This window comes from Aotus nancymaae, unplaced genomic scaffold (genome assembly GCF_030222135.1).
Source record: "Aotus nancymaae isolate 86718 unplaced genomic scaffold, 86718_ANA_hifiasm-v0.15.2.pri h1tg000019l, whole genome shotgun sequence".
In the NCBI taxonomy this organism is placed as follows: Eukaryota; Metazoa; Chordata; class Mammalia; order Primates; family Aotidae; genus Aotus; species Aotus nancymaae.
In genome coordinates, this window is record NW_026988431.1 from 25197531 (window position 1) to 25210288 (window position 12758).

General features: G+C 42.5%; 1 protein-coding gene across 5 annotated transcripts in view; it reads left to right on the forward strand.

Moving 5' to 3' along the window:
* HACL1 (2-hydroxyacyl-CoA lyase 1) overlaps positions 1 to 12758 on the forward strand; it is a 79151-nt gene that overhangs the window by 36370 nt on the left and 30023 nt on the right. The window contains exons 16-17 of one of the 5 annotated variants that reach the window (XM_064378665.1): positions 566 to 752; positions 8928 to 9145. In XM_064378665.1, coding sequence (XP_064234735.1) covers positions 566 to 752; positions 8928 to 9104 — 364 coding nt within the window. In that variant the 3' untranslated portion in view covers positions 9105 to 9145. Of the gene's footprint in view, positions 1 to 565; positions 753 to 1122; positions 3474 to 8927; positions 9146 to 12758 lie in introns of those variants that run through there. The other 4 variants (XM_012466773.2, XM_012466774.3, XM_064378667.1 and 1 more) reach the window with 4 other exon arrangements.

Consider the following 12758-nt stretch of genomic DNA (forward strand, 5'->3'; position numbering starts at 1 on the left):
GAATGTGAGACAGATGTGAATTTGTGAACCAGTCTTGGGGTGGAACAGGGTCTGGGTGTGTCTGTTTATGCCTCACTAACTTTCTTTGTTGTTTTCTTGTTATTTATTGTTTTGCAGTAATCTTTTTTTTTTTCCATGTTTTTCTTCTGGATTCATAATAGCTGATAGTGTAGCCTGTACTGTCTAGTATAGTGGTCACTAGGCATGTTGCAACTGTTGCAGTTTAGATTTAAATTACTTCAAAGTAAATGAAGTTAAAAATATAGTTCCTCAGTTTAGTCACATTTCAAGGGCTCACAGCAACAGGTGGATAGTGGCTACTATCTTGGATAGCACAGGTTTAAAACATTTCTATCATCACAGAAAGTTCTATTGGACATTGCTATATAGACAATTGTAAATACAGGAAAAACTCAGTGTACTGGCATCTCAGCTTAAGTGTTGAAGATAAAAGTATGCCTTTCAGTTCAGCCTAAATTCTTTAATGAAGTATTTCAGAGAATGACTTTTTTTTTGTACGAGGTTTAAAATTTAAATTTCATTGACTCATGACCTTGTTTTTCAGGGTCCCTCCAATGTGTTTACTGCCAAATTCACATTATGAGCAAGTCATGACTGCATTTGGAGGCAAGGGGTATTTTGTAGAAACACCAGAAGAACTCCAAAAATCCCTGAGACAGAGCCTAGCGGACACAACTAAACCCTCTCTTATCAACATCATGATTGAGCCACAAGCTACACGGAAGGCCCAGGTAAATACAATTGCTAAGCAGAAAGCAAGAAATGCATCTGCCTCCCTTACCCCTATCCAAAAAGTGTCTACCAAACAGAACACCCTGTATCATCCACAGAAGTCTTTCTAAACCATTTCTGAGTTTGGCAGTTTCATTTGTTCATTCAGTGAATATTGAGATACGTGTTAGGTGCTATGAATAGCATGGTGAGCCAAACCAGGCTCAGTCCTCACCTTCATGGAGCTTTTATAGTCTGGTAGGAAAGAGGGACAGTCTGGTAACCTCACAACTGAACACACCGTGACAGTGAAGCAATTGCTTGGAAGGAGAGGAACCCAGGTCTAAGCAAACATACCACAAAGGAATCCAATTTATGTTGGGGTTCCAGGGACGGCTTCTCAGAGGAGGTGATTCTTAAACTGAGATCGGAAGGATAAGCAGAGACTAACTCAGCAAAGGGAAGAGGGGAGAGGTGGGCAAAGGCCCTGTAGCAAGAGGAAAGAGGAAGCATGGCAAGTCTGAGGAAGTGACTTCCAGCCAAAGAGGCCAGAAGACTGAGGGAGATGCAACTGTAATACGAGGATTTGCACAGGTACATTGAAAATTAGTTACTTTGACTAAAATGAAACTGCAGTATTGATTACAGCAGTAAAGTAAATGACAAAGTTCATAGCATGAGCCTTTCCTATCCCAGATTAAGTTGCATTTCATACTTAATTTTGTACTGCTGTCCTGGTACTGCCACTTGCCTCCTCTTATAATCTGTCTTCCATGTGAACACTGCGTATCAGCCACTCATTCCAGAGCAGATACTTTTTTCAAGTCCTTTCTGTATTGGTTCTTAAACATATGAGATCTCTTTCTTTTGTGAACAAAGCAGTGGATGAATGGGCAAACAGACACCTGGATAATCAATGAAATATAAATTAACTAATTTAGACACTAAAATATATAGAATTTTACTGAAATTCTGTTTGTATAAAAACAGATTTAAGAGACTTTGGCATTTACCTCCTAGCAGAGAGAGGAGATACTCAAGAAGCCTAGTGATGAGGAAGATGAATGCAGAAATACTAGGCCAGTAAGCTGGAGGGCAGGGGGCATTAGCAGGGATTTCTGCGGAGCAAGCAGGCAGACTGTTTGGAGGGAGGGTCAGCAACTTTCAGAATCTATCTGTACTCTTATGGGCTTGTGGATTGTCTTTTCTTAAGTTCTATTTGGTAAAATGATTTCTGCCAGTCAGACACTCAATAGACAGGTTTTTTCATCTCATGCCGATTTATGGATTTATAACAGTTTATACTTTCCAGTGACTGGGATGTTAGTTTGGTAACCAAAAACACCCTCCTCCTGGCATCAGGCCATCAAAGGACTAGGGAAACTAAAGCCATTATAAGAAGCCTGATGAATACATATAATCTTGGTGGCTGGGCACAGCAGTTCATGCTTGTAATCCCAGCACTTTGGAAAGCTGAAGTGGGCAGATCACTTGAGGCTGAGAGTTTGAGACCAGCCTGGCGAACATGGTGAAACCCTGTCTCTGTTAAAAATAGAAAAAATTAGCTGGGCATGGTGGTGCATGTCTGTAATCTCGGCTACTCAGGAGGCTGAGGTCCAAGAATCGCTTGAACCCGGGAGGTGGAGGTTGCAGTGGGCTGAGATTGCACCACTGCACTCCAGCCTGCGTGATGGAGTGAGACTCTCTCTCAAAATAATCATCATCATCATCATCTTGAGACCTATATTAATCACAAAATCTCTAACAAATTTTGTCATCTCTGCTAGTGAGTTCACACTTCTATTGATTTGCTTCCAATGATCTGTTCTATAATTTCTCTATGAATTTTGTTTGGATATTGCTGGAGAAATATAAGTTCCTATCTTCCTCCTTCACAATTCTATGAGGATTATCTTTATATTTCTTGCATTTATCACTTGAAATTATTTATCTTCATTTAGTAGAATTTACATACATTATACTTTCCAAACTTGATTTTTTTCTGTCTGTCAATCTGCCATTTGTCATTGATTCTCAGTGTAGGCTGGCCACTTCCTGCCTCCATATGGGAGTGCGTAAATCTGTGCCTGTGTCCAGGCCATATGTGTAGGCTGGTGTTAGTTCTGGAAAAGGCTTCCGTTCCCAGTTCTTCCTACTCATGTTCTCAGACCCGGGAGCTCAGCCCTCTGTGGGCCTCCTTCGTCTCCCTTCTCCTTCTGAGTGTACTTCTGGTCCTTTTAGTGTACTTCTGGTTTTTGTGCTCTGATTACTGTTAATGGAAGAGGACCCAGAATGCCATTTTAGGTTGTTTTGTAGGACACAGCAGGAAGATTCACTAATAGGTTTTTAGGTCCTTTTTGAGAAAAGCACCAGAACAAAGACAAACCTCATTTTGCCACCATTGTATAGGACTTTTAGGTTTTAGAACAAGTGAAACAATGAGGATATAATTTAAGACAATTATTTCTTTTGACTGAATGTTTGTTGTCTTCTTTTTCTAGGATTTTCATTGGTTGACCCGCTCTAATATGTAAATAAAGATGCCAGTTGGTCTTGAGTTTTCTCTTTCTTGCAAGATGAAATTTTATTTTCCACAGCAAAATCACTCTACTGTTAAAATTGTATAAAATAAACATTTTAAAATGACATTTTACAGTAAAGGAATTGATTAAAAACAGAAAAAGTTAGAAAAAGTAACAGAGAAAGTTATTCTGCCACAAATATAACTACTTACAGATGAATGGAGAGCTTTATAATAGCATTGTAACTGCCTAAATGTTGATTTACTGATCAATGTTCTCTTACTGCTATAGCTTGGATGTTTGTTCCCCAAAACCTCATTTAGAAATCTGACCGCTGGTGGTGGAGGTAGGGCCTAATGGGAGGTGTTTGGGTCATGGGGGTGGCTCCCTCACGAATGGTTTGGTGAATTCTCAAGGTAATGAGCTCTCCCTCTATTAGTTACCACTAGAGCTGGTGGTTAAAAGGAACCTAGCACCTTCCCCGCCTCTCTCCTGCTTCCTCTCTCTCCATGTGGACTCTGCACACACTGGCTCCCCTTCACTTCTGCCATGAGTGGGGCAGCCTGAGCCCTCACCAGATGCCCAGTCGGGAACCTTCCAGCTATCAAAATTGTGAGCTAAATAAACCTCTTTTTAAAACAAGTTACTTAGCTTTAGTAAATATTCCTTTATAGCAATACTAAACAGACTAAGGCAGTTACCTATCTTTTAAAAACTGAAAAAAAAGCTGTAAGAATTATCTAATAAAGAGACATGTTCAGTTAGTTGTTGAGATACATAGCCTTTTTCTACTTCCTTTTTTTTTTGGAGACAAGAGTCTTGCTTTAGCCTCCTGGCTGGAGTGTATAGTGGCACAATTGTTCTCACTGGAACTTCTGCCTCCTGCGTTCAAGTGATTCTCATGCCTCAGCCTCTTGAGTAGCTGAGACTACAGGTGCCCACCACCACACCCGACCAATTTTTGTATTTTTAGTAGAGACGGGTTTTGCCCTGTTGGTCAGGCTGGTCTCAAACTCCTGACCTCAGGTGATCCACCCCACTCAGCCTCCCAAAGTGCTGGGATTACAGGCGTGAGCCACTGTGCCTGGCCCTTCCTATTTTATGTTTTGACCACTCAATACCTAAGTGTCCCCAGTATTTAGTAGGGCTTGTCCTATACTTTATGAGTTGGGTTTTTCTTTTTTTTCCTGGGAAGAATTTACTGAGCCAAAGGTAAAGTTACAGCACACCGAAACTAATAATTTCAGGGTATATTTGGACTAGTGACCTAAGTTCATGCTACCACATCGAGACCAACAGAGTTAACCTTATTATATAAAGAACTCAGGCCGGGTAGAGTGGTTGGTGCCTGTAATCCCAGCACTTTGGGGGGACCGAGGTGGGTGAATCATTTGAGGTCAGCAGTTCAGGACCAGCCTGGCCAACATGGTGAAACTCCATCTCTACTAAAAATGCAAAAGTTAGCCAGGCGTGGTGGCACACTCCTGTAATCCCAGCTACTCAGGAAGCTGAGGCATGAGAATCGCTTGAACCTGGGAGGCAGAGGTTGCAATGAGCTGAGATCACGCCATTGCTCTCTAGCCTGGGCAACAGACTTAGCATGACTCTATCTGAAAATAAATAGATAACTCATATATAAGAAAAATATTAAAGTACCAATAGAAAAATGGGCAAAGGGCATGAGTGTATAATTCACAAAAAATACATATGCCCAATAAAAGTATGAGTATAAATAAATATGAATATGTTAGTTATACTGGAAATTTTTTTTTCCTGGACTATCCATTTGGCAAAGAACTTTCTAAATTATTCTGAATTTTGGTGAAGTGGAAGTAAAAATAGAGACTCCCATGCTGCTGATGGAAGTTGAAATTGGTACATTTCTGTAGAATAATTCTAGCATTGCTTGTATTTGGGACCTTGAAAATGTTTATACTCCGTAAGTTTTGACCCCATGAGCTTTCACTTTTTTTTTTTTTTTCAAGACCGCTCTGTTGCTCAGGCTCGAGTGCAATGACATGATCATGGCTCACTGCATCCTTGACTTCCTGGGCTCAAGTGATCCTCCCACTTCAGTCTCCCGAGTAGCTAGAACTACAAGTGCATGCCACCATGCCTGCCTAATTTTTTACTTTGTTTTTGTAGACACAGGGTCTCACTAGGTTGCCTAGATTGGTCTCAAACTCATGGACTCGCGCTATCCTCTTGCTTCTGCCTCAGGGTGCTGGGAGTACGGGCAAGAGCCACTGTGCCAGGCCCCAGTGACCTTATTTAGGGAATATATCCTAACAAAATAATAAAATATTTGGTCAGATATTTATATAAAAGGCCATTTAGCATAGTTTTATTTATAAACAACGCCAATGTTTAGTAGTAGGACATTGGTTACGTAAATAATGGTGTATCATCATAAAATAAAAATTGTGTTTGAGAAATAATCACAACACAATATGTGAAAAAGGCAAGCTACAAAATGGAGTGAAGTAAGGAAATACCCATACTTATGCATACGCGCTTACAGAAAAGAGATTGGCACAAATAAACTAAAATTGTAATACAACTTGGTAGATGGAATTGTAGGCAATTTTTCTTTAATTTTTTCCTTTATAGCATTTTAAAAATAATTATATATTTTTATTATCAGAAGCAGGCGTTGTTTTAAAAGAGTATTTGAAATGGAAAAGCATCACTTATTTTCAGGGTCATTCATGTTTTTTATCTGCAATTTTATATAAATTGAAGCCTAGCACTTTGTATCAAAATTCAGCTTGTTTGCACCACCCAAATCAGACTTATCTATGCTGGCTAGTTTGGGCACAAGTGACCACCACAAAGTGGTAGACTTTAGTTTTAAGGTGAACCCAGAAGATACGGTGGTTTGGCCCCTGACAGGCCCCTGGAAGCAGCCCCATTTCGCAGGTATTCTTATGTATACGATAGAGAGCCTGGCCTGCACAGGAGGAAGAGACTATGACAAGGAGTATTCAGACTGGATAGATCATTTAACCTCATCAGCCTCCCACTCTGCCTCCGGGCACATCTCTGGCAGCCAAATGCAATATAAGATTTTGCCATTAGGTGGCGTAGAGGGCTTGATTAATATTTGTAAATTGAACTATGTAAATCTGTTACTAAATACTAGATAAAATTTGGGGCAGGGGCCAGGTGTGGTGGCTCACACCTGTAATCCCAGCACTTTGGGAGGCTGAGGTGGGTGGATCAAGAGGTCAAGCGATCAAGACTATCCTGGGCAACAGGGTTAACCCCGTCTCTATTAAAAATACAAAAATTAGCTGGGCATGGTGGCGCGCACCTGTAGTCCCAGCTACTCAGGAGGCTGAGGCAGGAGAACTGCTTGAATCCAGGAGGTGGAGGTTGCAGTGAGCCGAGATTGCGCCATTGCACTCCAGCCTGGCGACAGAGCAAGACTCTGTCTCAAAAAAAATAAAGAGGGTGGGGGCATGCCCCTTTCCTAATCATATTATCTTAAAGAGAAAAAAAAATGCTGAAAGGTTATTAGACTGTCCAGCAGAGGTCAGTCTAAATGTATAAAGACCATATTAGTCCAGGGACACTAATTGACAGAATCCAGTGACAGCTTATTTAGTAAAAATGATCTTGAAATTAGTTCCCTTATAGAAGATTTTCCTTAGAAGGATAAAATATTGAAAATACCTCTCTAAAATGAATCTGTTGGTTGATAGATATTTCATAGAATATTTTGCAGCCCCAAGTTTAATAATGAACTTCTTATGTGATTCTAGTATATGTAATAATAATAACCAATTGCCTCATAAAAACTGAGCTTTGAAAGATTATGGCAGTTTTCTTAATTTAGGAAAACCCAGAATCCAGGGTTGAGGAGATCAATGGGAAAAGAGTTTTACTATTATTAGTTTTTTGAGACAGTGTATTCCTGTTGGCCAGGCTGGAGTACAGTGACACAATCATAGCTTACTGTAGACTTGACCTCCTGAGCTCAAGTAATTCTCCACCTCACCCTCCCAAGTAGCTAGAACTACAGGTACATGCCACCACACCTGGCTAATTTTAAAATTTTTTGTAGAGATGAGTCTCACACTGTTGCTGAGGCTGCTCTCAAACTCCTGGGCTCACGTGGTCCTCCCACTTCAACCTCCCAAAGTGAAATGGTTTTTTAGGTTGCTTTCTCTACTAATATTCTTTCCAAAAGTCTTTCATATTTCATGGGGTTATTTGGGGATTCAGAAAGGCACCCAGAAGCTGCTAGCCCAATGCCTGGCATAGAAAAGGCACTCAGTAAGTGCCACTGCCTTTTTGGAAAGTGAGAATTTAGAGAACACCAACTGGAATCCCTGCTTAGCAGTGAATGTAAAAGTAGACATAGTGGTTTCCCTTTTCTCAAGTAAGTGGGTCTTACTTCAAGTAAATTAGACATTTTCTGGAAATCAGGGGTTGTGTGTTTTCACGTCTTTATATAACCATAGTGCTCTGTAAGAGTTCACTAACTACTAGTTGAATGGGAACTCATAATAGTTAAAAACAGCTCAGTGGAGATGTTCTACAGTTATTTCATACATGCTATTTTGAAGTAGTTCAGCTTGTTTTGTGAAGTGAGTATATTTGCCATGGGGAAAAAAGTCTCAAATCCATTGGAAGAAAATAATAGGACTTTTGGACACTGAAGGAAAAAGAAAATGAAAAGGAAAATTATATTGAATCTAAAAACATTCTTGTTCCTTTATTATTTTCAAGACACTTAGCTAGGCAATGGGGAAGCAGTGCATGCCAGTGAAGAAGCAGCCCGTAACTCTGAAATAATGCAAATGTAAAGGGATGACAGTAGAATAGCATATGAATTTATTAAGAAAGTAGGAAACCAGTTACATTCCAGATGGGAATTGTGACTGAGAAACCCCGAGAAAACTGACTACTGACTATTATGGAGGGTAAAATACAGAAAAAGTGTGAATTACCTAGCGTTTTCTGGTTGCATTGGCTGGTGCTAATCTGAATAAATGGAATAATGTGGAAAGAAGAAATTGACAATCCTTCAATTTTACTCTTGAAAGAGGTGGAGATAGAACTGTAGCCTTGGATTCTGATCTGACTGGCAGGATTGCCTACACCTCTGGCTTTCACTAGATTATCTTGAATCTTCCCTCCCTTCCAGGGCCCTCTCTTTCAGAAGAGGGCTAGCTGGCCAGTGAACCCATGACACATTCAGGTTGTATAATCACTCTTCCAATTAGGGAGCTGTGAAAGGAACACATAGAAACTCCTGGATTTCCTGTTTCAGAGTTTAAAGGGACCACTTTAAATTTTGATTCAGGGTCTAGAAATACCTGCAGAGATGGCAAGATCCATGATTTTCCCAGATTCAAGCAATTCTCCTGCCTTAACCTCCCGAGTAGCTGGGACTACAGGCGCATACCACCACACCCAGCTAATTTTTGTGTTTTCAATAGAGACCAGGTTTCATCATGTTTGCAAGGTTGGTCTCGATCTCTTGAACTTGTGATCCATCTGCCTTGACCTCCCAAAGTGTTGGGATTACAGGCATGAGCCACCGCGCCTGGCCCCATGATTTTCCTTCTATCCAGTGGTTTCTGGAGCCTGCTCTGTGGAGTGGCTAATCTACAGCCATGTCGTTCACTCCCACGGCTCACTTCCCTGGTCCCTCCATATTTCCAGGAATTGCCTACCCAGTGCGTGGTCAAGTTGGGTTCAAGAAGTCAGACCTGGTTTCACTTCAGCCCCAGCTTTGCTTGTGCTGTTTCTGCTGTGATGCTATGTACACAGCCACCCATTTTTGCCGTGTGGAATTGGCTAATATTTCAAGGCCCAGCTCAACAGTCCCCTCTTCCATGAAGCCTTCTTTCTTTGGATGGTCCTGCAGCACCTGGGGTGCACCCCGTCACAAATTCACAGTGTTCATGGTGAGTTACATTCCCATCTCCTTCACCATCTTGTCTTGGGAAGGAGGTAATTCAGGAAGGATTTATATCACAAAAGCTATAGCAGACAATTTTAAACAAGGATGCAGGGTAGATAGATGAGCTACCAAGGATTAGAAGCCCACCCTGATGCCTGGGTATTAAGTAAGCTCAACAGTTTTTAGAGCAATGCTGGGGATGGGGCTGGTGGGCATGAGACCCTGAAATGACTGACGTTTTATTTCCACCCTGGCAAAATGAAGGTCAAAATGAAAATTAGATAGAATTACTGAAAATATTTCTTTCATACTGTTGCTGACTGAGATTTATACCGCTATGTTCATCAAACCATTTAATGGTTCGTAGTGCCATCCCTGCCTCCCCACCCTCCATCAGCCACTCTATCCATCCCCTCTCCCCACCACCCTACATTACTCTTGTGTTTCAGAATTTTTATGGTTCTTTTCTTTTCTCTTTTTGAGGTGGAGTCTTTCTCTATCGCCCAGGCTGGAGTGCAGTGGCATGATCTCAGCTCACTGCAACCTCCTCCTCCTGGGTTCAAGCGATTCTCCTGCCTCAGTCTCCCTAGTAGCTGAGATTACAGGTGCCCACAGTCACACCCAGCTAATTTTTGTATTTTTAGTATAGATGGGGTTTCATCATGTTGGTCAGGCCAGTCTTGAACTCCTGACCTCAGTGATTCACCTACCTCACCCTCCCAAAGTGCTGGGATTACAGGTGTGAGCCACCCTGCCCAGCAGTTGTTTTCACTTGATTATTTTTCCATATTAACTTTAGTAGCAAAAAAATCTGATATTTTAATTAGAGTGTGTTTTAAAATAGAGTGTGTTCACAGAAAATCTTAACATTCAGTAAGGCCAACATATCAGGAGACTGTTGCCATTGAAAAAAATAGTTACTACTCAAGAGTTCCCAAGAAGAGGTGTCAGGTAGAAAGGGAATGAGAACTAGTGGGCTAAAGCCCTATTGTGATTACTGCAGGAAGAAGAAAATGAGGCAGGGTAAACAAGTTTAGGATTGATTTGTTTGAACAATGTCGATGAGCTCAGGAATGGTGCAGAGGCTGTCCCTAGCTGTCTGGATGTGGGCCTGGGTGATTTGGGCAGTTGTATAGTCTCCCAGACTATGAGAGCACCATAAAGAGGGCCATGAAGAGGGAAGCTGGGGTTATGAGCTCTGGATTGAACAGCTTGTGTATGAAAGGCGAGTTCTTTGCCCTCTCCACGGTCTGCAAGGCTCAAGCAGATGAATCATTTGCTGTCACTGGGAATTGTCTAACCCTGTGCTGGGCAGTTCTTTCAGGGTCATTGAGGCCCAGTTGTCAGTGGAGTTTTAAAGTTTTCATTATATTGATCTTACGCAATTTTTGTTAGATTTGTTTCTAGACATTATTCTGTTTTTTGGTTTTTGTTTTTTTTGTTTTTTTTTTTGCTATTTAGTGGCATTGGCAAGTACTTCCAAAGCAATGATAAATGGCATTGGTGGGCATGCACGTTTCCTTCTAGGTGTTTTAGAATTACCATGTCATCTACTTTCCTTCTTCAGGAGGAGTAAAAGATGACAAGAAAACCTCACTATTAGGAGTTATTGAGGCTGCAGGGTTTGAATGTCTTTCCCAAAAATACATGACAAGATCAAAAAAGAGCACCTCTCATTTCCAAGTTGGGACTTGTTGTCACCTGCAGTAACAAGTGACTTATTGGCAATTAGCCCTCAATCAGGGCTAGTTGAAATGCTAGTCATTTACTTGTCTAAACCACCTTACTTCATAGCACCAAGACCAATGACAAAGGCAAACATATTGAAAAAGCTGTTCCTCTGTAGTCTTCACTTTCAAAATCTCAGACCAGAAAAGAGGGAGGCGGTGGCACAAGATGGCTGAATAGGAGCCTCCACCAATTGTCCTCCTTACACCGAATTTAGCTATCCACACAATAAAGCACCTTCATAAGAACCAAAAATAAGGTGAGCAGTCACAATACCTGCTTTTAACTTCCTATCCCTGATCACTGAAAGAGGCACTGAAGAGGATAGGAAAGACAATCTTGAATTGCTGATGCCACCCCTCCCCCATGCCCCAGTAGTGGTTGTGTGTTATGGAGAGAATCTGTGCATTTAGGGGAGGAAAAGTGCAATGATTGTGGGACTTTGCATTTTAGTGCTGCTGTGTCACAGCAGAAAGCATCATGAGGCAGAACTTAGCTGGTGTCCATTGAGGGAGCATTAGATCAGTCCTAGTCAGAAGGGCTAAAGTGCTTTGGGGTCCTAAATAAACTTGAAAGGCAGTTCAAGCCATAGGGACTTCAATTCCTGGGCAAGTCTTGATGTTGTGTTGGGCTTGGAGCCAGTAGACTTCAGGGGCGCACAATCCAGGGAGACACCAGCCAGGGTAGCCAAGGGAATGCTTATACCACCCCTCCCCCCAGCCCTAGGCAGCACACCTCGCAGCTCTAGGAGAACCTCATTCCTTCTGCCTACAGAGAGGGAAGAGTAAAGAGGACTTTGTCTTGGAACTTGGATACCAGCTCAGCCACGGTAGGGTAGCAGACCAGGCAGTCCTGAGGTTCTGTTCCAGGCCCTAAGTGCTTGATGACATTTTTAGACATACGTGGGCCAGAACCCACTGCCTTGAAGGAAAGGACCCAGTCCTGGCAGGATTCATCACCTGCTGACTAAAGAGCCCTTGGGCCCTGAATAATCAGCAGCAGTAGTAGCCAGGTGGTACTCATCATGGGCTTTGGGTGAGACTCAGATGTGCTGGCTTCAGGTGTGACCCAGCGCATTCCCAGCTGTGGTGTCTCTAGAGAGAGATTCCTTCTGCTTGAGAAAAGGAGAGGGAAGAGTAAAGGTGACTTTGTCTTGTAGCTTAGCTACCAGTTCAGCCACAGTGAATAGAGCACCGAGCAGGCTCCTGGAGTCCCCAGTTCCAGGCCTTGGCTCTTGGATGGCACTCCTGGTCCTGCCCTGGGCCAGAGGGGAGCCCAGTGACCTGAAGGGAGAGTCCCAGGCCTTGCTGAATTCTTCACAAGCTGACTGAAGAGCACTTCAACCTTGGGTGAACATTGGCAGTGGCCAGGCAGTAGTTGCTGTGTGCCTGGGTGTTGGTGACCACAAAGAGATTCCTCTCCTTGTGGAAATGGTAGGAGGAAGAGTGGGAAGGACTTTTTCTTGTGACTTAGGTGCCAGCTCAGCCTCAGTAAAATAGAGAACCAGGTAAATTACAAAGTTTTCTGTCCTGTTCCCAGATGGCATCTCTGGACCCACTCAAGGCAGAGGGGAACTCACTGCCCTAAAGGGAAGGACACAAGCCTGGCTGGCTTTGTCCAACTGATTGTAGAGCCCTAGAGCCTTGAGTGAACATACACAGTAGCCAGATAGTGGTTACCATGGACCTTGGGCAAGACCCAGTGCTGTGCTGGCTTCAGGTCTGACCTGGTGCAGTCCCAGTGGTAGTAGCCATAGGGATGCTTGTGTCATCTTTCCCCCAGCTCCAGGCAGGTCAGCACGGGCAGATTACATTTGCTTGGGAGAAAGTAAGGTAAGAGAACAAGAGTCTAGGCCTGGCAAT